This window comes from Trichoplusia ni, unplaced genomic scaffold, assembly GCF_003590095.1.
Source record: "Trichoplusia ni isolate ovarian cell line Hi5 unplaced genomic scaffold, tn1 tig00003798, whole genome shotgun sequence".
NCBI lineage: Eukaryota > Metazoa > Arthropoda > Insecta > Lepidoptera > Noctuidae > Trichoplusia > Trichoplusia ni.
Genome location: NW_020800454.1, coordinates 102,487 through 124,435, shown reverse-complemented (window position 1 = coordinate 124,435; position 21,949 = coordinate 102,487). Strand labels below are relative to the sequence as shown.

Genomic DNA, 21,949 nt, shown 5'->3' with positions numbered 1-21,949 from the left:
GCTACTAAGCGCGTCGTCTAATTGCAATGTTTATTTATTCATTTATTTATTTGTAATGGAAAACCAACAGCTACAATAAAATGAATATGAAACAATATTAGGTTACATACAGCCAATAACAGGTTTTCACTAATAGCGATAAAATAGTTTAAAGATATTTAGCAAACTTATCATTGCACACATTAATGAAACATACATGTTGAAAACTTCAAAATACACCTTACTTCATTAATTATTTCAACACATAAAAAATACTGTTTTTAGTAATATACAAACCAGTACTATTTGTAGCATTAGATGTAATGTTTTAGTTTGATTACTATATCGATTTTATGGAAATAATTTGTTCTAAACAAGTATTTTCAAACAGGTGTTTTTTTATAACATGGTGTTAAATGTGTTAATCCTCATCAAAGTAAACGATAAAAATATGTTATTTTGAAGAACTTCGTCTCAGGGGATATTACTGTTTTAACATATCTCCGCTGAGAAATAGTAATTGTCAGGCGAGGTGGTGAGACTGGGTGACTGATTAAAAAAAAATCTAAGCGGTATCTCTATAATTATATCTTATCCATGCAGACGAAGCCGACGGCAAAAGCTAGTTCTTAATTTTATAGATAGAGATATATAGCCTGTGCTTTTATTTTTCAAATGTCAATCTTTGTTTGACATTACTGATTGCCAGCTGACAGCTGTGAGGTTATGTTATGAGAAACTATTTTATTTAATCATCACATTTACATTTAGAATTCTATCAAAATTAGGTATATTATTATTCCAATTTTTGTGCTAAATATACGCTTTTCACAGTAAAATCTTGTTACGTTAAATTTAATTTGCCTTAAAATTTTAACCTTTTATTTTAACCTATTGTTGCAGTTAAAAATGGCAACGAACTACGCAAAGTATTCGCAATTAGTAAAGGCGTCAACGAACTATGCGCGCCGTATGCAACGCTTATCAAATAGGATCTTTGGTGAAGTAGCCATACCTACTAATTCGAAATCTATGAAGGTTGTTAAAATGTTTTCGGAGCGGCCTTTGCACAGTAATGAAGAGATCATTCACTACTACCCACGACACGTCGAGACTCATTCCTTAATGCTAAAGCTGCGCGAGTACGGCTTGTTCCGAGACGAGCACCAGGACTTTAAGGATGAGATGAAGAGGTTGCGCGAGCTGCGGGGAAAAGTTAAAGTATGGCGAAGGAAGATGGACAGCAAAAGTGAATAAATGGACAGCTTTGGTCACAACTGTGTGCCTGTAATTGTAAATCACTGTAGCTTTTTAGGAACCAGATATTCTTCTTAGTATTAATGTAATAAACTCTATATTATAATAGCACAATAAATTGTGGGTCCCAGCTGTTATTTACCCATCTTTGATAGTTGTTAGAAGCTAGAAAGTCTGACTACCAGGCTTAATAACGGGTATTGTGTTCCCTAGGTAACTGGGTTGAGGAGGTCATAAGCAGGCACCCCTTGTGAAGTACTGGCAAAACTGAAAAGGCTATTTCAGCTTTTGCTTTACTATTGTGCCATTATAACAAAGAACCTGGCACACAAACTCGCCAGTTTGTGTGCTAAGATCTATGTTAAGTTTATAGGGATAGTTTTAGTGTAAATGAAAAAAAAATATTTATCAAATAACTATAATAAGAAATAAACAATTAGAGTTAAACTTGTGTAACTTTCTTAGGAGATAAATTCTTATAGGGCACAGCAGGTGAGCCAGTATAGAATATAACATAAATGAAGACTAGTATGAAAGACACTGATGGCAAGAAAATTGTTAATAAGAACATCCAGACGGGGTAGTGGTTTGTCTTCATGTTCCGGGCAACTAGGTTTAAGTGATAGTCTGTGTCACGCGTTAAGGCATATACCTTAAAGTAGTTCTTCATCCAACTCAAAACACTGCAATAAAAGCGATAGTTTCACATTATTGTTCTCTACTCAGTAAGGTGATAAAAGCATCAAAGAATATACCGTAAACATGTTTAAAAAGCTCACCCATGTTCTTCGAGTTGCAAGCGAATCTGAGTAATGTTGGAGAGTTTACTTAGATTATTATATGGCCGGTCCACAATCAATATCGCCAGGTTGAACCATGGGTGCATCACTTTTTCTCTGATCATGCGAGAGTTGTATACCGTCTTTCCTGAATTACGAATTAAAGTATTTATTACAATAATAAACATAGTAACTTAGGCCTATGATAGTGGGATAGTAGGTGGGACGAGTAAGCAACTGGAGAAAGTGATAGTGTCGGGTCCTCACCGGTGCTCATGAACTCCTGGCAGCCGGCCGCGTCGGCCTCGCGCACGGCGGCCATGTTGTCGCGCGGCGCGGCGCCCAGACAGAGCGCGCGCGTGAGCAGCCACTCGCGGTTGAGCAGCGCGGCGTCGCAGCTCCACACGCGGCCGCTGGGCGCGCGCACGCACACCGACATGCGGTTGCGGCCCTCCACGCCGTACAGCGTGTTCAGGAGCTTGTCCTGCGCGACTGCACCGCTCGCTATTACGACTATGCATAGAATCTTCAGCCACATTACTTGGAAAGGGGAAAATTCTGGCGACTGACAGCCGTGAGGTTTGCGCTAAACAATATAGATTTGTTTCATGTTTTTTTAAGCCAGTCCTAACTGTCAAGATCAAAAGAGTTTTTACTGCGATTCGCTGCGCATGTCCTACAAGATATTACCGACTTCTACATTTTAAAACGTAAAACCTACAGGGTTCCTTTAGGGCATTATGCCGTAAGAACCTGAGCCCGATATGGTATGAATGGATGATATCTAATTGAGTTGTACTTAGTCAATAAAATAATAATTCAATTAGATCATAATTTCCAATATTCAGAATTTTTTGCTTTATCCTAAGTAAAGGACATTGGCCGCAATATAAACGCGGCAATATTTAATTTAGCTCTTTACCTTTACGTTATATTATGCCAAAATGGACCCATGAAATGTTAGTTGAAAAGTTGAAAACAGCTCACACTTAGTCTTAATTTACCTGTGACTTCGTCCAAGAGGTTATAATCAGTGTCGGCGTAAGGGCCACTGATACCCCGGGCGAAAATATTGTGGCGCCCACTTGAGGGAAGTAATATCAAGTGTTAGTTTTTTGCTGATCCCAAGTAAAATTATATTAAGAATTTCATCTTTAGCGTTACGTTTGGCGGTGGAAGCGTAAGCACCGTGTGGTCGAGGAGTGACTCTAACGATATCCTTGGAGTTACTCCTTGACCACAAACCCTCAAAAAATATATCTAAAAAAATCTCAATAAAAAATATTCATACGCACAGAGCGCAGAGCACAGATCTGAGGGTTTGCACCAGGAGAGGCAAGAGACTCCAACTTCAGACCTTGGCGCCTCTCAGAATTTGTCGCACCCTAACGCCGGCACTGGTTATACTTAGTTAACTCTGTGCAGTAATGTTCAAACAGTGATGTCTCATAAGATATTACTCAATGAAATTAAGTAATGTTAAGTTAAACTTTGTCTTACTAAAAAGTATTGTAGAATTCATTTTCAAAATGGGTACAATAGTTTTAGAGCTTATTCTTTACGAACAAATCAAAGTTTTCCTCTTTATAATCTTACTATAGATTAGGAAAAAACAATAAAACAGAAGAAAAAATAGCCATCATTTATTTGATTACAAAATTTTTGTCAAGAAATAAATTGCTACATAAAATATATATATAAACAAGAAATGCCTCAACTGTTCGACGCCGCAGCGAGCAGACGCCGGCGTGACGTCACGCCGGCGCAGCGCGCTCCCTGCGACCTTGCTATTGACAACTCATATTTTGTGAAAACATGTACTTACTAAACATCCTTAACATTAACTTTTACATTATTCAGTTCAAAATCTAAATTTATATAAGAAATTAAACTATTTAAGCCACAGACAACCTAGATAGAATTATGTATCGTTAGAATCGAATAAATAAACAAAAATAATTCATCGTTCCGCAATACATAGTTTGTATCAAGTGAATTAGTTTGCGAGTGCACGGTGTAAGCCCCGCGAGGCCGGGCTGCGCCGCCTTCCAGCGGGACCCTGACACCAGGGATCCGTCCCTCGGACTGGAGGCGGCACACGACCAATATAACCACTAGGGTATATGAAAAAACGCGAGATCCCTCAAGCGAAGCGTATTTGTAGAAAACTTGTCAGCATTCAATATATTTCTCGTATTACTATTTCGTATTTAATTGTTACGCTACTATCACATCTCACAAAAACTTTTATTTATAACATGAAGAAAGCCGGCCATACGACACGAATCGGGGGGTCAGACTGCTCGAGGAGACAACGTCACCGGCTCACAGGTGCGACTGAGCAGTTTAAACTGTTAACTGAGTGTATGTGAGCACATAAAAGGAGTAAAGAATAATAACAGTCGCAGCTTGAAGCGGTCTGTATATGACCGGCCTAACAGAGTGGCAGTCGTCACTGCAGCTCGTGTTGCGGTGCAAGTACACACTCAAACAAGTGTCCGATGCAAAGCGAAGGTAACTTCTATATCAGTTCGCCGCGTCAGGATTACATGAAAATCCATCCGCAGTGGAAAGGATTTGAAGTAAGTATCAGCTTCATTATTGGTTGTAGAGTGGCAACAAGGAGACAAGCAGGTCACTAAGTAATGTAAGTGCTGCAGTGACGTATATCCACGAGCGTTACGCACGAGAGCACGACCTGCTGCGGGGTCGTGCGGAAAGGATCATTGTAGCTTTACACGTGGGTCGCGAGTTGCGCATCCCTAAATGTTGTACATCTATAACATCAAAATAGTCAAACACATCGAGAGGAGGTTGAATTTCGCCAATTTGGGTATAGATATTATAGTTTTATACATTTCGCGACGCGACGGTAGGAAACATTTATACATTACAGGGTATTATTATTCTTCACAGTAATCTAAGTAGGAATACTATTACTATGTAAAGCTTTCGTGATTTAAAAAGTACAAGTAACCTTACTTATTACATTGAGTTAAGGCGCGCGTCGCACCTCGGCGCGCGCGAGCTAACTACGGTACGTGACTATCGTTCAAATTAGCGAAATCCAGGGCTCGGAGGGGGCGCGGGGGCGCGGGGCCGGGGCGCGGGGGCGCGGGGCCGGGGCGCGGGGCCGCGCTAGGTGTAGTCGTTGAAGTCGTCGATGGCCACGCGGTGCGCCAGGTCGGGCGGGCCGGCGTAGGGCTCGGGCGCGCGCGCGGCGGCGGCCAGGCGCGCGGCCGCGGCCCGCACGCGCAGCCGCTTGATGAGCCGCAGCCGCTCCAGCGAGTTGGACGCGTACGGCGCGCCGCCCAGCTTCAGCGACTGCGAGATGTGCGACGCCAGCTGCAACACGCGCGCCCGTCAGCTCGCCCTCCACACTCCACACACGCTCAGCCGGCCGCAGTACTTACCGCGCAGTGCAGCGCCATCTGGCGGGCCAGCAGCGCCACGTTGCAGTCGGACACGCAGTGCATGTCGAGGTGCGCCAGGAACTTGCTCCGGATGAGCTCGTCCTTGGTCTTGATGAACACGCGGTTCATGCCGTACTCGTACGGCTCCACCACCACGATGCAGAAGTTCAACTGGCCCTGAAATACCAATACAATACACTGCATGTTTTCCCTTTTTTTAATTAATTAAAAAAGTAAAATAATATATAGCAGCAAAATAATTATAAATTTTATAAAACGAAATCACTCCCGCCGTCTGTCTATATTTCTTTATGCTTAAATCTTTATAATTACCTAACAGATTCTGATGCGGTTCTTCTTTTAATATAATTAGTGAAGAGAAAGGTTTTTATGTTAAACAGCTTTTTATGTTAAGCTGTGGCCCGCGGTCCTATCCTATGTTTTAATCCTGGTTATAAACATATATCCGTGTACAAAATTTCGTCTAAATCCATACAGTGGTTTGTGCGTGAAAGAGAAACAGACATTCATACATTCGTACTATCTGGTCAGTAACGGCGTGCCGTGTGTATACCTTGATGGTGTGTATGTTGAAGTCGGCGCCGGAGTCGTTGTACACGATGGACACGTAGTCGTTGCCGATGTACTTGCGCTTCTCGTTGCACGTCGGGTCCTTGGGCGAGGAGGGCATCGCCGTCGCCACGTGGAACAACACCTTACACACGCAAACACTTTACAGTCAAGAGGAACAATACGTGTTGCTGGTGTGTAGGTTAGAAGTTATGTTTCTTTTTTGGAAAACTCTATATGATTGGCGCAAGCAACGAACAATATATAATACCTCATCAGAGACGGTATTAATGTATGTGAGTGGGAGTGAGTAGTGATGAGATGTGTACCTGCATGATGTCGTCGTTCCACACGTAGGTGTAGTGACCGTCCTTGCCACCCTTCTCCAGGTTGAGGAACAGGTGCGGCTGCTCGTCCGTGTCGCCGCCCTCCAGCGACACCAGCGTGCCCAGCTGCGTCAGGAACTCCGCGTACCTGACACGCACACGCCACCGTCACAACTCACACCATGGGGCTAACACTACTTACTCGGCACGTATACTTACCTCACGCTGCCGTATTCATTCTTCAATATTAAAACTTCGTTGTCTTGCTGACCCGGGCCCACGTACAACACACCGATCTGTCGACATGTTACCGCTGTGTCACTAGTCGTTCATGAGAAACTTCAACAAGTCAAGAAACTAATATTGTACACGTGTAGTGTACATATGTACTGTGTGCGTGTGTGCGTGTACCTTGTAGGTCTCGATGGGCGGCACGAGGTCGAGGTTCTTGACGGTGCGCTCGTGCTGCACGCCCGACACGCGCAGCGGCCGCTCCGCCAGCGGGTTCAGGATGGTCGGGGTCTCGCCTGCCCCACAACACGCAATATAGTATACAAACAAGCAAGCAACGCTTGCAATCATATCAAAAACAACCTTGTACATATACATATTGAGTTCAAAAGATATCAGCTGTCAGTCACCTGGCACCGGCGGAGTGATGGGGTACGTGCTCATGTTGTGGTAGAGCTGCAGGAACACGAAGGCGGGCGTGACCCCGCCCCCGCCGCCGCCCACTGTTCCGCCCGCCGAGCTGGCCCCGCCCACTCCCGCCGCGGCCCTGCCCGCGTACATACTGATGTACACGACGTGCGAACGAACGCAAAACGAAACCAAACAAAATAAAAGCGTAAGAAACAAGCCAAGAAATAATAAATAAATAGCGGGAGCAGGGTTAAATGTTATAAATTTTGGGCAAATAATATGTTCTCGTTGCAACATGCAATAGCCTATTTGGTTTATTTTAGTTATGTTTAGTCTATTTCGTGCTTTTTAGATTAAACAATATAACAATGAAACTTAGTATGGCAGCAAAAGAAAATTGTAAAAGTGTTGCAGGCTATAAATTAGTGATAATTAACAAAAAAAAAATCAACATTCGCTTAACATGCATTTGTCTAATAGACATTAAAATAAAAATAAGAATCATTACCTAAGTTTAGATGACCTAGATATGTCCTATTCTTTTTGTAAATTTGTACAAGCTTTAAGTAATTATATATAATTATTCAAACAAAGTGTTGAATATTTGGTGTGGAGGTGAACAAGTTTACTGGAGTGTTCGTCTGGGTCGGATACATTTTGTTTCGTTTAATCTCGTGGCTCAGGTCTATAGTTTTCATACATCCAAAGGATTTTTATTTACGCTAACGATTGCGCAATGTCACTTAGCAAATCTAGAGGCGGTTAGACAGTCATTATGTCATAACGTTTCTGATAGCCAGTAAACCATGAGATTTTACTTACGTTACCCCTTGCGTTGGATTGCAGCGGGTATGATCTCTACAATCCAGTTGATTTATTTAGTAGTACTTCACTTATATAAACAAGTAGAATGGCGGAGGCTAAGCTCGTACCTGTGGCGGCGCGTGGGGCTCATGACGGAGATGGTGTTGGAGCGCTTGGAGCGCGACAGCGGCGGCAGGTCGTCGCGCTCGGCGGGCGCGCCCCCGCCCGCGCCCCCCGCGCCCCCGAGCGCGCCCCCCGCGCCCCCCGCCAGGCGCGGCGCGGCCGGCGGCTTGCTGGCGCGCCCCTCCGGGACCGTGCCGTCGCTCGCCGTCTGACACATGCGCTGGGTTAGCTTACATACATCACTCATGGAAGATGCACTAGGTGACCTTCAATATGTACTAAATAAACTAAGAAATACGGATCAACAATAATAATAAATCCTTAGGAGCACTCGTCATGTCTTCATGGGAGGAACATAATACACGAGGGCATATTAATGTGCTTTTTCTATCTATGTATCTGGAGGCGAGCTGTTTGTGAGTGGCGGGGCAAAGGGGCGTGAGTGCCCTAGGAGGTCACTTTTTAAGGGGACTCCCAGCTCTTTTTGCTTTAATTGGCTTGCTAGAGAGGATCATCTGTAGACAGGCAGGCTCTACTATTTAAAATACTTTTGTTACTACTTTAAGCCGTCCACATCTGTTATTGTGTCGGTAGATGTCCCATCACATTTTGGATTAAAGTTCTCAACAAAGCCTGTGCAGGTTAGATCTGAGCCCTAGTCTAGGCCTTAAGGAGAGGATCGGGTCTCTTCTCACGAAGATGTCTCGAGTATGAAAATAATAAATAATTATACAATCCTCCACTTATAAAGGGAGATCAAGATCCTGGAGCACGTTAAAATAATATCGGGTAAAGGTACCCACACCCAGCAGTAAAACAAAGGGAGACACTTCCGAAAACAAGTCTTGGGTACTCCAGTCATACACGTTACGTGATACTTCACCATTTCACCTGCAGGCGACTGTGAGGTGTAACGTTCATGACTAGGTTTAGTATTACAACTGTTGTATCTGTTTGTAGTCAGTATGTAGTGGGTGTGGGCGCCCCCTGGCACTACGTGGGCTCACCTTCTGCAGCTGGTGGTGGTGGTTGTGCAGCGCGGGCGGCAGCGCGGCCTCGCCCGAGCCTGCACACGCGCGCGCTCTTATAGCTGCACACACACACGTCACGCACACGTCACGCACACGCGCGACACCCAGGCGGAACAACAGACAACACGATATTCAACACTACTCTGCGTGATAACATCTCTAGAGCCCCGCCTGACTGCGCGCCATCTCTTTCTCTTTGAAATGCTCTACACATTTTACTTTCACACAATTTGGACATAATCTGCAGTCACTTTCTACAGGCGTTAACTGTTCATGTTAATCCATTACAGATAGCAATTGGTCTCAACTTAGGTCACAAGCTAATGCATTCGGGGACAGCATTCAGATTTGTACCTGTACATACATCCACTCTTACACATAGAGTAACGCTTGGAGAAAGTGTCCTGCTTGTCCTATTGGTTATTATTATACGACAATTTGATTTGGGTTATAGTGTGTTACAGACATTTACAATATAAAAACGTATCTATAAAGGCGTTATATATTGTGTGATGCTACTCATGCTACGATATATTTTGTAAACATTTACAGTTATTACGAGCATGTTGTAAGAAGGTATAAAACCACAGCTCTATGCTTAGAATTTCGATAGGACCTACACAACTGTGGCAAGCTTCATTTGAATTGCCAAAATGAAAAACAAAATGTAACGAGGAGGATAGCGTAGAGAGCTTTCCATGAGAAGTGGTAGTGTATAGTTGGTGTGTAGTGTCGGGTGCACTGACCGGGGTCGGAGTTGTACGTCATGAGGCCGGGGTGGTGCGGCGAGGTGCCGCTCATCTCCTCGGGGATGGCCTCGCACGACACGCGCATGTCGCTCTTCTTGGCCTTCTTGCTGGCGTGCAGCGACAGCGCAGAGCTGCTGCCCGCGCCGCTGTTGCCGCTGTTGCCGCTGCAACAACACGCCAGGCGTACTTACTCACTCATCGCAGCACATTCCAGCACGTAACTAATTAATTGTAGAGTAAAATGGTAGATAATAATATGTATGTCTAGGTACTGACGTGGGCTCGCAGCTCGGCAACAGGATCATGTCGTCGGGCAGCAGCGGCGGCAGGTCGGGCGGGGGCGCGGGCGCGGGGGGCGCGGGCGGGGGCGCGCGCGCCGCTCCCGCCTTCCACGAGGACGACATCTCGGGGGACGAGTTGGAGCGGCGCACCGGGTGCCGGGACTTGCCCGCCTGTGGACACCATGTTGTAGCTAATACTGGTCAAAACACTATATTGTTATGTGTTGAATGGAAGCAGAATTTTTCGAAAACGTCATTATTCAAACAATTGAAACTAACACAACAGCGTTTTGGCGTTTCTTTAACTCAAAGGGCAAAACCTTGGTTTGGCTTTGTTGTCTGTTCAATTGATTCCAGGCTGGATCTCATGGTTCATGATAGCTAGACAGTAAAAATTTCCTTAAGTGGCGGCTTGCTGAGTTCCGCATAAATGTTCTCTTTATCTATGCATATACCAAGTTAGCTTGCGAAAGGTGCTGCCAGTAATTTCCAACAACTGCCGCCTTACTAAATGAATAGGAGTGGCTCGTGTTCGCTCTGGTATAGTGTTAACAGAGCCGCCCTGGTTAGGTAACGTTTGGTACGAGCAGTTTAGCATATGGGTAGGAATCTGTATGTGTCTCACGTCGGGCACGATGAGCAGCATGTCGTCGTCGTCCGTGGTGCTGGAGGAGCTCTGCCGCTGCGGCGAGCCGGGGATGTTGATGGGCTGCGTGACCGCGCGCGCGCCCGTAGCGCCCGTAGCGCTCGTAGCACTGCAACACCACGCGGCTGCTACACGTCTGCTACGCTACCGAGCTACGCGGCCGGCAGGGATCGTGGCCGACGTGCTCGGTCGTGGCAGACTAACTTTGGTTGGCTTATATCATTGGTGTGAGTGAGTGAGTTAACTGTATTGTGATCGGTTGAATACGGCCCGAATGGCGAATTTTGGCCGGCTACGCTCCAATCATGCACTGTTTTAACTGTTTTTACTGGACGAAAGGTTATTTAAATTGTTCGAATAATTTAAATTACTTCTTTTGAGTATTTAATCGTGTTGCTACTGTTTTCACTTGATTGAAATTGTTAAAATTAATAAAATATATTGCATATAACTAAACAAGTAATTATGTTTCATAGGTTAAAATTAAATAGCATTATTTTTTCTCGCTTTGTCTATCGCCGGCGCCGGCCGAGAGCAAAATCCCCACCTCGGCCGAGCCTTACGAATGCATCTCATCTCGCACACGTACCTTTGAGGCTGCATCATGCTGTGTAACGCTGAGTTCTGGAACTTTCTCTCGCTGCCCACTACCGAGTCCGAACTAGAGTCGCGGATGACATACAACAATAATCTATTAATACACTGCATGATATATCGGTGTTAGTTAGACGTGACGCCGCGACTACTCGCATACAGTACTACAATGCAGGGAATGTGTTACCTAGACTTGTGCAGGTCCTGCGAGTGCAGCGGCGCGGGGCGCGGCTGCGAGGAGGAGGAGCCGCTGCGGGGGCGCGGCTCGGCGTCGGGGCCCGGCGGGGGCCCGCGCGCGCCCTGCCCGGCGTCGGGCCCCGGCGGGGGCGCGCGCGGGCCGGGCGCCAGCAGCGCCGCCACGTCCTGCAGCGGCTCGTCCAGCAGGTAGTCCCAGCTCATGGCGTTCTGCATGCGCATGACCCAGCACACGTCGCCGGTGGGCGAGCGCACGTGGACCTCGGCCCAGCTGGCGCACCAGCAGGGACACGCGCCGGCCGCCGCCAGCTCACCCACGCGCGACCAGCCCGCCTCCTCCGTGTCCTGCGCACGCGCACCGTCACTCTCACGCCCCGCCTACTCACACATACATGTTTATTTCATTGCATATCCGCTGTCCGCTGTACTCACCACTTCTTTTGAAACTCTTTCGAAGTGCTGCGAGAACTGGTTCAGAACTGCTACGAGAGGGTCGTTCGTCTTGTTGTTCTCTGATGAGTTTTGTCTAGAATGTAACGGGAACATATTTATGTCAGTGCAGAAGTCAACGTTTAAGTACGTAATGATTAAATAAGTAGAAACGAAACAAATGTTAAGCAAGAAAAAAACAAGTCAAAACGAGCGGAAAAATAGCGGTCGAAGGCGGAATCAGATAAAGATGAATAGAAAGTTTTGTCGCAGCGGATGTATTCAGCAGAAAAATGTGGGTTATTGAAAGCAAATGATATCTAGCCGACACAAGCGATGGAAGCGGTAAGAGAGGCCGCGGACCTGGAGGTGTGCGCGCTGGAGGGCTCGGCCGCGCTCAGCGACGAGCTGGACGTGTCGCCCGAGCGCGAGTGCTGCAGCGACGGCTTGCTGTAGCTGCCGCCCGCCCACCACCGCCGCCCGCCCACCGCACATGCACACAAGCCGCACGCTACTACCCGGACCCCACACCACGCTCACATGCCACGACTCTCACACAGTTAGTAACAAGAGCGAAGCGTTAGTACAGTTGTTGTATCGAGTACTGTAGGTTATATTATGAAGCCAGTTCTGTGTTATTCAACTCATCGCACATCACACTTCACACAAATGTTTGAATGTATTGTTGATAATGAGGAAAACGAGAGAGCTCTGCACCAACATATGAACCCGCGGTTAACGCTCAGATATACGATGTAAGTAAGACTACAGCAGCATGTGCCCGCGCTTGTCGTGTCATTGCAACAGTACATACAACCTCACCAAAGACTCACTCACAGTAAAGCAGTGCACGGAACGTCACTTACCGCTTCACTTCGGGCGGGTTGCCCGGCGGCGGCTGCACATGCAACTGGTTGTACGACGAGTTGGTTAGGTTTTCACTGGATCCGTCGTTTACTTGTACCTGAACATATAACACATTTGATATATCAAGCTAATTAGTTACTAGCCATAGAGATAAGCTATGTAGTATGTAGGCAGGCTCAGTACAGTGGGCGGCGGGTCGGAGGGCACGCTGAGCGGCGGCAGCGGCGACGACACGCTGTCCGCGTGCTGCTTGCACAGGACTGCGCATCTGTGAACACGACCACGCTGTTACCAACATACTCTTCAATATTGCTTATTTTGAAAGGACTACATAAGACTAACTGACCTATCACACAATCCCTGCTTGATGGAGTTCTGCAAGCAGCCCGACGTGGTGATGGTTATCAACTTGTGTCCCACCAGCCACGTCATCGACTGGCCGCCGTTGAATAGGAATTCAGCCGTGTCGCTCCTGGAGGGCAGAGAGAGCATTAGCGAGGGTGGGACAGCCGGCGACAGGGCGGCGACAGGGCGTCGCGTACCGGTGCGGCTTGACGCTGCAGGGCGTGGACGTGTAGCGCGCCAGCAGGTCCAGGCAGGTCTCGGTGAGCTCCACGTGGAAGGCGGCGATGGCCGAGGCCGAGGCCGAGCCCGGCCCGCGCCCGCCCAGCGGCGCGCGCGGGACCGCCCGCGACCCCTGCAACACGTCCGCGTCAGACAACAACTCTCGACACGAGCTACATCTACACAAGCCTCTTCATCTTACCAAACTGGAACTGCGCTGTCTGTTGGACGAGTCCTCGTTAGCAGCGTGTTGGAAGTGATTCGTCTTGTACTGCAGCTGTTCCTCAAACGGCATTATTATGTAGTTGTGTAAACCCTGAAATCAAATTACCAGAATTCCCAATCAGCATTCACATACATTTTCAGTAAAACCGCTGTGAAAATGTGTAACGTACGTGTATGATGAACCGCACGAAGTTCCTGCGGTAGGAGAGGCGGCACTTGAGGAACCAGGCGGCGATGACGTGGTGCGCCAGCGACACCACGTAGTGGTTGTAGCGCGACGGGTTGGTGTAGGGCAGCAGGATGGCGAACACCGACATGTACTGGTCCTCCACGAACGACGCGAACACCTTCGGCAGCCGCGTCAGCGCTGCAAGCACGACGTGTACAACGTTATACCATACGAGCTAGGAATGCTCATACTAAACATATTTCAGTTTTTTATGGAAAGAATGTGGCTTTTTGAAAGGTTTTAATGGAGGTAGTAACGGATCTTGATGATCAGTCCTGATGCTGTTGATTGCACAGCGCGTGCGATGCTAGCATAAGTAAGAACCGTATCAACGTTTAGAATTAATTTGTAGAACTTACTGGACAAGAACTCCAGCATGGGGCTGGCAATGGCCTTAGTGTCTGATATCTTGGACAGGTCGAGCAGCACCTCCGGCAACATCTTCACCATCGTCTCCCGCGTTTCTAGCGTGTAGATCGTGAGCGCGTTGATGTACGGCTGCGGTGTGCGAAGAACTGCACACAAGTCAGGAGCAAGTTTAATAATTAAACTGTATAGTGTGCATTACTAGGTGGCGGGGCAGCAGTTACTCACCCATGCCATACTTGAGCAGGCAGCGGACGATGCGCTGCTGCGTCTGCGGCTCCAGGTACGAGTGGTAGGGCGCCATCCACGCCAGCCCCGGCAGCGCCACGCTGTGGAACTCCGACACCAGCAGCTTCTGGCCGCCGCTCACGCGCAGGCACTCCGGGAAGTTCAGGCTGCGGTCCGAGATCTGCGCAGAGCGGCAGGTGAGTACGGGGCGGAGGGGAGGGGGCGCGAGACGGGGCGGGGGCGGGGGCACGCACCATGGAGCAGAGCGTGGAGGCCAGCATGTCCAGGTCCTGCGCGCGGCGGCCCAGCGCCAGCGCGCGCGCCTGCAGCAGCGCGGGCAGCGCGCGCAGCACGCGGCCCAGCACCAGCCAGTCCTTCTCGCGGGTGAGCGCGGCGGACAGCAGGCGCGCGGCGCGGCCCACGGGCAGCAGGCAGGCGCCCGGCGGCAGCGGCGCGGGCGCGGCCGCCGCCAGCCCGCGCGCGGCCGGCGGCTCGGCCAGCAGGAAGGGCGAGCAGGCCGGCCGCAGGCGCAGCGCCGCCGCGCCCGCCACGGCCGCGCCCGCCGCGTCGTAGCAGAAGCCCACGCAGTTGAACTGGTTGGCGCGCAGCCCGAACAGCATGTCGAAGATCTGCAACCGACCGCACGTGTATCGCATGGCGCCTCGCCGTCACCGCGGAGGGGGCGCGGCTAGCGAGGGCATACCTTTATCCGTATGTCGGGGTGGTGCATGAAGAAGGCGTGGCGCTTGTAGTGGTTGTCGAGGTGGTCCAGCAGCACGAGGAAGCAGCGCGCGGCGTGCGAGGCGGGCGCGGCCAGCAGCTTGTGGTGGAGCAGCTCCAGCAGCCCGCTCGCCGCCTGCAGCAGGTCCTTCACGTCCGCGTCCGCCGGGATCGGCACGTCCGTCACGTACATCTCGAAAGGACGGTTCAGAATCTACAAACATTATATCATCTATAGTAAATAAATTGTAGGATATTCATAAATGTTTCATAATTGTCAGTTAGCACACCTTTTCTAGCAGGTCTATGAGATCCGTACACGCGTCTGAGGTGGAAGCCTTCGCCAAGTGAGTGAGCGCCACCGCCGCCGCCTCTCGCAGGTTGCACTCGGCGTCGAGCGCGCACGTGTTCAGCACCGGGATCCCCACCAGCTCGATGAGCTCCTCGCCGTACAGATACCTGTTCCGCCGCACGAAGGCGAGGATGGCGTGCAGCGTGTGCAGGCGCACGGCCCGGCGCGGCTCGTGGCGCAGGTAGCGCTCGGCCAGCGCCAGCGCGGCGGGCACCCAGGCCGCGCCCGTGGGCGACAGCGCCGCCGCGCGCGCCGTCACCAGCCGCTTCGTGGACGCCTCCTGCGGGCCCAGGCCACATGTTAACCTATAGCCGAGTGGTGGAGGTCATTACGGCAAACCCACTGAACGTGACGTGTCGCGGTCCCCGCTAAGCTAAGCATTTGTGTGTTCTTTGAATGTTTGTCTTGAGTCTGGGTGCACGTGACATGAATCTTTGTGAAACCGCCCGCGCCACACGATATAAATTTCTTAATACGGGAGTCGTTTTTCACAAGACTTACAGGACGATCGTGTCCGCAGAAGTCCACAAGGTCGAGAAGCGCGTCCACGTCGCCGTAGTACTGGCCCGCGTCGTGCAGCTGCTCGATGGACGTGATCAGCGCATGCAGCCGGTTGTGGATCAACTCGTTCGGAGGGGAATAGTTCTCTACACATTTAAACATAAATTACAAATGAATAATCTGTATCTTAGGGTTATATTACTAGTAACTAGAGATGCGTCGGGATTACCTAGTAACGAGTGCAGAATTTTTATCGGCTCAATTTTTTCGATGAGTAACTCGGTTTAGTTAAATGCTTACTTTGAGAGCGTACGTGTACGACTTCGCTTAAACGTGAACGTCATATTCACTCGTTCATTGTTTTAATTTACTAACTGATATATTAAAAGATTTATAAAAATATATTTTTATTATTCGGTGGACTAAGAGTACAAGGCCCATCTCTAGTAATAACATACTGTCTTGTTGCACGATGGCGCGCAGGATGTTGAGCAGCACGTCCCAGGCGGGCTCGCACAGCTCCAGCGGCACCCGCGACACCACGCTCTGCATGCTCACCACCACCTCGTACGTCACCACCTGCTGGTTTCCCTCCAGCGCCTGGGGGGACAGTGGCATGTAATGCAAGTTCATGGTGGTAAGGGAGGAGGAGGTAGGCGCTCACCTTGAGGAAGGCCGGCAGCACGGCCAGGAAGGAGACCTTGAGCGTGGGCACGCGGCGCGGCCCCCACAGCGCCATGTTGATGTAGAAGACGGCGCCGCGCAGCAGGCCGGCCGCGCCCTCCGCGCCCGCGCCCGCGCCGCCGCCGCGCAGGATGGCCACCATCTCCTGCAGCGCCGCGTGGCCCATGTCGGCGCCCACCACGTAGCGCATGAGCTGCAACAGGCGCGGGTGAGTGCGGGCGGGGCGGGGCGGCCCGGCGCCAGCCCGCGGCCTACCTTCCAGCTGTTCTGGCAGTAGTGCTCCAGGTTGACGGTGCGGCACAGCGCGCTCACGAAGGTGCGCAGCGCGGCGCGCGGCAGCAGCGAGTACGACACGACGGCCTCCAGCAGCGACAGCCCGCACTGGACCACCGACACCTCCGCGCTGTACACGCACAGCTGGCACGCGTTGCTGCCCGACACAAACACACACTTCACCAGCAAGCCACCAATGCCTTGTCAATTACAGTTGGAACATCCATATTTGATGATTTTTTAAAAGAATTTAACAGTAAAATTATCAATCCAATAATATGACAACAATTCTGAAGCTGCGAAATTGCTAGAATTTGGAGTCAAAAACTCTAATTCCATCTTCTTAAGACTTAAAATAATAAAGCTTGCTATTATTATAGTGGGCATGTTCTGTTGAAGGTGAGTCACTGGGCTGATGTTTATGTGAATAACATATTAATATTCTACAATTATCTACTGTGTACAAGTTTCACAATTAATTATTCACTTTTTAAGTAAACAATAAGTTTTCAAGCAATTAAGTTAACAGAGGCACATTTTAGCTGTAAATTAGAAATATTCAACAGTGAATCAACTTTTACCAAAACATATTGTTGTGTAATATATTATGGTAGTTTTTGCTTGCAAGATTAAGACATACTCAACAATCCCATGGACAATCTGTTCGTCCAAGTATGTAGCATTAAACTTGACGACATTGATGATGAGCTGCAGGAACTCCACCAACTGTGTGGGCGGCTGGATCTGTGGCAGCCACTCTAGTAGGAACGGACCAATCTGGAAGACAACATTGTGACTTTAATAAATTGTAGTTGTTTGAAAAACAGGCGGATGACACTAAACAATAGTACATTATTTAACCGATGGATGGCAGGCCTCTTCCTGGCTAAGTTGGAGTTGGCTTCAAGTCTAACCTCAGCTGAATATTGACTTCATTAACAATTCTTATTAAGGGTTCACTTTGTTGCTCCTTACTAGTGTAATTGTTTATTGACTGCTAATGTTGCTCCCAACATTACCCAGTCAAAAAGTTATGTTGGGAGGCAGAACATATTCTCTATTAACACTTATGATTGTAAAATCGGATAATCTTCTTATTTAATACAAGACATTAAGAACAACATTGTCATTTTTGTAAAAATAAATAAGAACTCATGGAATCAATGTGGAGGGAGTGCTCCGCTGACTCAATGCTTTTAAGGTAAAACAACAACCATAACATTTATTATTACATTATGACTGATCACCAACCTGCTCTTCAAAACAGTTGATGTTTTTCCCAGAGTTAGTCAATGTGTGGAGCAACTTGAAGCGCAGTTGTGTGTCCTCTGGGGAATGTTTAGCATGTGTGTCACGCAGGTAGTGAAACAGGATGGTACGCATGATGGTGAGGTAGTCTGCCTGGCCTTCAGCCAAACACCGAAGGAACCACAGCGCCAGGTGCCGAGCCTCCACATTACTTTCTTCTAAAAGATCTCTTGTTAAAGACCAAAGCTTCTCTACTCCACCCTTTATAACAAACATAGTCAAAGTCAATACAAAATTTATATCTGATTGTGATAAAAACATGTACCATTAGCATATGAACAATAATTTTACTATAAGTGGGATTGTCATTAAATTAGTCATAACAACAACAGTCACTGTTATTTAAAGTTAGTGACAAAGTGTGGTTAAATCTGAAGGTACATTATATTAGTTTATTGTTTGTTATTTTAATGCTCGGCTCAGCTGATACATTAGGATAACCTCCTAGTCAACAGTATGATAGGTTTTTTCAGCAAGGGACATCAGCAGCTACATGATAGGTAATAATTAAGGTTGTTAATAATGCATATCAAGACAAACAATTCCACAAGATACCTAAAATCAGATAAAGGTATGATAAAAACTGTTTGTTTGATAGCTTTGCATGTCAGGACAGCAATGCAAATGGAATGTCATCAAGAAGAGAGAGTTTGCTTCACAGGGAAAGAAATACTGAGACTCTGTACAGATAAATTGCATCAGATTGCAATTATGAGGGTAATAAAATAATGTGTGGTGGGTGTGGGGCTCACCTCCTGTACCCGGACGTGTATGACCTTCTCGCCGACATCCTTGAGCGCGCGCAGGCGGCGGCTCAGCGGCGTGTCTGCGCCCAGCTCGCGCTCCAGCTCCCCGCTCACCACCAGCTCGTTCCGGGCTGGCAGCGGCGCTGCACACAATCAGACCATTCACTGCCATGTCGGCCCGCCAGGCACAAACCCGGCCCGGCACTAGCAACACCACACTCACTATTCAAACTCACCTGAGGCACCCTTTTTGAAGAGCACTTTCAACTTGTCTTGAAGCGACCTATCTCTCGAACTCATTTTACGACGATGCCGGTATTGGTTAAGGTTTGTATTTACGCTAAGGCTTATGGCTAGGTGCAGCGATTACCTATTACTTTGATATTGCGAATAAAAAGACATATTTATTAGAAATTATTCTCACTACCGCTCCTGCTTTGCTATTCACCATTTGACAGCTTCCCAACCAAAGTACTTGTACAGCTGACAGGCGGCCATTCGATACAAGATTCTGAACGAAATATGTTATTGACATAAGAGCACACGTTATTGTTCACTACATGACTCTCGAGTAGGTCCTGATTTCATAGAAAAAGTTAAGCAAACTATAATTCCTCCAAAGAATACGTAACTTTGATTTATAATGCATGATATTACAATTATCACGAAATAAGTGACATGACCTTGATCGATTATATTTCTGCACGACAACGATGGTTTTTTTTAGTCTTTGATAACAAGTTTTTTTACACTCAACACATTAAACAATAAAAAAATTTACTGCCTGTTTTAAAAAACAACGCCTGGCTTCAGCGATATTAATTTATTTACACATACATAAATTATATTAATCTAACCATATCTCATAAAAAGGATTTTAAACGTTGCCTTTTCTTATCCATAGATGGCGTTCGCAGTCCCCATCCATATGCACAACAGCAAATTGTTACTTGGAGTGGGAAAATAAAATGTTACATACTTCTATCACTAATAATATTAAGTTACCTTATCATGTTTGACAGAATAGATCCTCATAAACTTTCAAAAAAAATCTTGAGGTTGACTTACTATGCCTACCGATTTTTGTGGTAATATATTTTGTTTTAAACCAATGGTTAATCACGAAAGTTTTTTTTTTATTTAATGATAATAATATTAATAATACTTATCGAAATAAATAAAAAATGGGTTAAGCGTTACAAGTATTTAATTTTGAACAAATTTTACCTTTCCATCATTTAATTTCAGATTTTCACTATTGTTATTAAGTAACTGCAGCATAATAATATTTCATTTCATTTCATGTCTTGACAGAAAGTAGAGTTTTCGAAAAAGCCCTAGGCCTAAACCTAGTAAGCAACTTAACTTCAGATTAATTTTCTTGCGCTAATTATGTTTTGAGGCTTATTTAATATGTACTATATAACCGTCTAATTTGTTGTATCTTCATTATTATTATTTCGTTTTTTCTCTTTTTAATTTTACACTAGCAGCTGCCCGCGACTTCGTCCGCGTGGTAAGCAAACTGAACAAAATGATATAGGTGCGATATCATTTTGTTCTATTTTCAATAGTATTAGCAGCGTACGCAGAAATAGGTTTCCGATTTCCCCCCTTTGATTATATTATCGCAATTTTCTTACGGAACCCTAATATTTTTCGAAATAAATTATAGATTGCCTATGTTCAGCGGGGATAATGTAGCTTCTCAACAGTGAAAGAATTTTTCAAATCGGTCTAGTAGTTTCGAAGCCTATTCGTGTCAAACAAACAATCAAATCTTTCCTCTTTATAATATTAGTAGGTATAGAAGTATAGATAATTTAGTAACCTTTAAGTATGGTTTTGATTAGAGGATTATTATTACCATAATCTTGATGGAAATCAATGTAAATTTACGAACTGGAGTTTTGGCGGGGCTGAAACTTTCGGCTATATTTTGGGAGGAATCGAAACCAAAGCCGAATCTCGGTCGATCAGTAATTCTAAAATTATTCAAGACAGTACATTGCTCTACACTATTTTTATGCCTTATGGCCTTGTGATGTTTGGCTTCCATGCCAAACATCACATACCAGTGATCTATTTTAAGAGCATTTTACAAATAATTTAATTGTCTAATTAAGTAATAGTAACTTTTCATATTGAAATGACTACAAAAGTAGAGTTTGCTCGGTTACAGGAATACAGGAATTAACGGGGACACTTCTCAAGTGGTCGTGTATCGGTGGAACAAATGAATGCCGAGTATAAAGGACGCGAGTACAGCGTGTCGAAGGTAGAGTATCAAGCCGGCACATAATAGTGCGGGCTACCCTCAGGTAATGTAGGAGGGTTTAATCTGCCCTTCGTTGACGAGGGTCGACAATTTGCTTCCACCTGTGACACTGACAGCCCACCTCGCCATCAGCCGACCTAAATACTTGGTTGACGTCAATTTATTTTGAAAGAATTACGACATTCTTGTATTCAAATATTCAGGCAATGAAAAGATTTTACACAGGCATTTTTTTTTGTAACATGAGGGAGGGGGGACGAGATGCGCGCCGTTTTCAAATTATGTTTTTAAAATTGTTATGATAGGTAAATGTTAAAGTTTCTATGAACTGACCTTTAACAAATTTGATGCAGTTTGAAATAACACGCAATTTGAACATCAAGTTCTTTGTACTGCGCTTTAAATATCGTTTAATGATAGATAGTGTTGGCCTTATGTTTCAATATGCCATGCACCATCCCTACGTTTCTAACAGTGCAGCTGACTGCTAACGATGATGTACCTACCCTTTGCATGTGCGGTGCCGGATTGTCCTTGTTCACCGTTGTCGTTCTACTATACAATACAAGCTAGCGCAGTTCACTGTTCGCGTGTCAAACATCGGACTGGTTCTAGTTGGCGGCTAAAGATGCGGCGTTAGAGATACAATTTAGATATGTACATTACCTTCGATATTTCTCGTAATCGGTAATGTATTTTACAGATCGATTAACATTCATTAGTGCATTAGGTATTTAAAAAGGTAATGAAAATATCTAGCTGAAAAATGATTTGAATTAAACTCCTGTCG

At 46.6% G+C, this 21,949-nt stretch overlaps 3 protein-coding genes across 3 annotated transcripts; 1 reads left to right on the top strand and 2 right to left on the bottom strand.

Moving 5' to 3' along the window:
• The first annotated feature begins 883 nt into the window (after nucleotides 1-883).
• Nucleotides 884-1,373, top strand: LOC113508101 (28S ribosomal protein S33, mitochondrial). Its single transcript, XM_026891076.1, has one exon. The coding sequence runs from the start codon at nucleotides 889-891 to the stop codon at nucleotides 1,234-1,236; it is 348 nt and encodes a 115-aa protein (XP_026746877.1). The 5' UTR covers nucleotides 884-888; the 3' UTR covers nucleotides 1,237-1,373.
• Nucleotides 1,374-1,638: 265 nt separating this feature from the next.
• LOC113508100 lies at nucleotides 1,639-3,121 on the bottom strand. The gene is made up of 3 exons (XM_026891075.1): nucleotides 2,283-3,121; nucleotides 2,016-2,163; nucleotides 1,639-1,919 (listed from the first exon to the last, which is right to left on the bottom strand). Exons 1-3 carry the CDS (start codon nucleotides 2,551-2,553, stop codon nucleotides 1,679-1,681), a joined length of 660 nt encoding a protein of 219 aa, XP_026746876.1. The 5' UTR covers nucleotides 2,554-3,121; the 3' UTR covers nucleotides 1,639-1,678.
• Nucleotides 3,122-5,124: 2,003 nt separating this feature from the next.
• LOC113508080 (tuberin) lies at nucleotides 5,125-19,581 on the bottom strand. The gene is made up of 35 exons (XM_026891040.1): nucleotides 19,118-19,581; nucleotides 18,888-19,024; nucleotides 18,079-18,336; nucleotides 17,468-17,604; nucleotides 16,810-16,984; nucleotides 16,535-16,747; nucleotides 16,329-16,470; nucleotides 15,871-16,016; nucleotides 15,308-15,649; nucleotides 15,001-15,231; nucleotides 14,552-14,926; nucleotides 14,298-14,478; nucleotides 14,063-14,218; nucleotides 13,645-13,841; nucleotides 13,452-13,565; nucleotides 13,228-13,382; nucleotides 13,032-13,157; nucleotides 12,869-12,953; nucleotides 12,685-12,782; nucleotides 11,822-11,915; nucleotides 11,382-11,734; nucleotides 11,190-11,261; nucleotides 10,580-10,709; nucleotides 9,950-10,125; nucleotides 9,671-9,837; nucleotides 8,901-8,983; nucleotides 8,030-8,101; nucleotides 7,899-7,999; nucleotides 6,966-7,117; nucleotides 6,736-6,851; nucleotides 6,544-6,620; nucleotides 6,328-6,472; nucleotides 6,003-6,143; nucleotides 5,429-5,605; nucleotides 5,125-5,360 (listed from the first exon to the last, which is right to left on the bottom strand). Exons 1-35 carry the CDS (start codon nucleotides 19,179-19,181, stop codon nucleotides 5,154-5,156), a joined length of 5,595 nt encoding a protein of 1,864 aa, XP_026746841.1. The 5' UTR covers nucleotides 19,182-19,581; the 3' UTR covers nucleotides 5,125-5,153.
• Nucleotides 19,582-21,949: the final 2,368 nt, after the last annotated feature.

Bases quoted from the DNA above. Each gene is read 5' to 3' on its own strand.
- LOC113508100 (XM_026891075.1), bottom strand. From the start codon at position 2,553: ATGTGGCTGAAGATTCTATGCATAGTCGTAATAGCGAGCGGTGCAGTC. The intron at 2,164-2,282 runs GTGAGGACCCGA...TTCGTAATTCAG, and splicing joins CCAGGAGTTCATGAGCACCG to GAAAGACGGTATACAACTCT. The intron at 1,920-2,015 runs GTGAGCTTTTTA...CTTTTATTGCAG, and splicing joins TTGCAACTCGAAGAACATGG to TGTTTTGAGTTGGATGAAGA.
- LOC113508101 (XM_026891076.1), top strand. From the start codon at position 889: ATGGCAACGAACTACGCAAAGTATTCGCAATTAGTAAAGGCGTCAACG.
- LOC113508080 (XM_026891040.1), bottom strand. From the start codon at position 19,181: ATGAGTTCGAGAGATAGGTCGCTTCAAGACAAGTTGAAAGTGCTCTTC. The intron at 12,783-12,868 runs GTACTGAGCCTG...TTATATGTTCAG, and splicing joins CCTCCGACCCGCCGCCCACT to GTACAAGTAAACGACGGATC. The intron at 10,710-11,189 runs GTACGTGTGCGA...GTGGTGTTGCAG, and splicing joins AGCATGATGCAGCCTCAAAG to TGCTACGAGCGCTACGGGCG.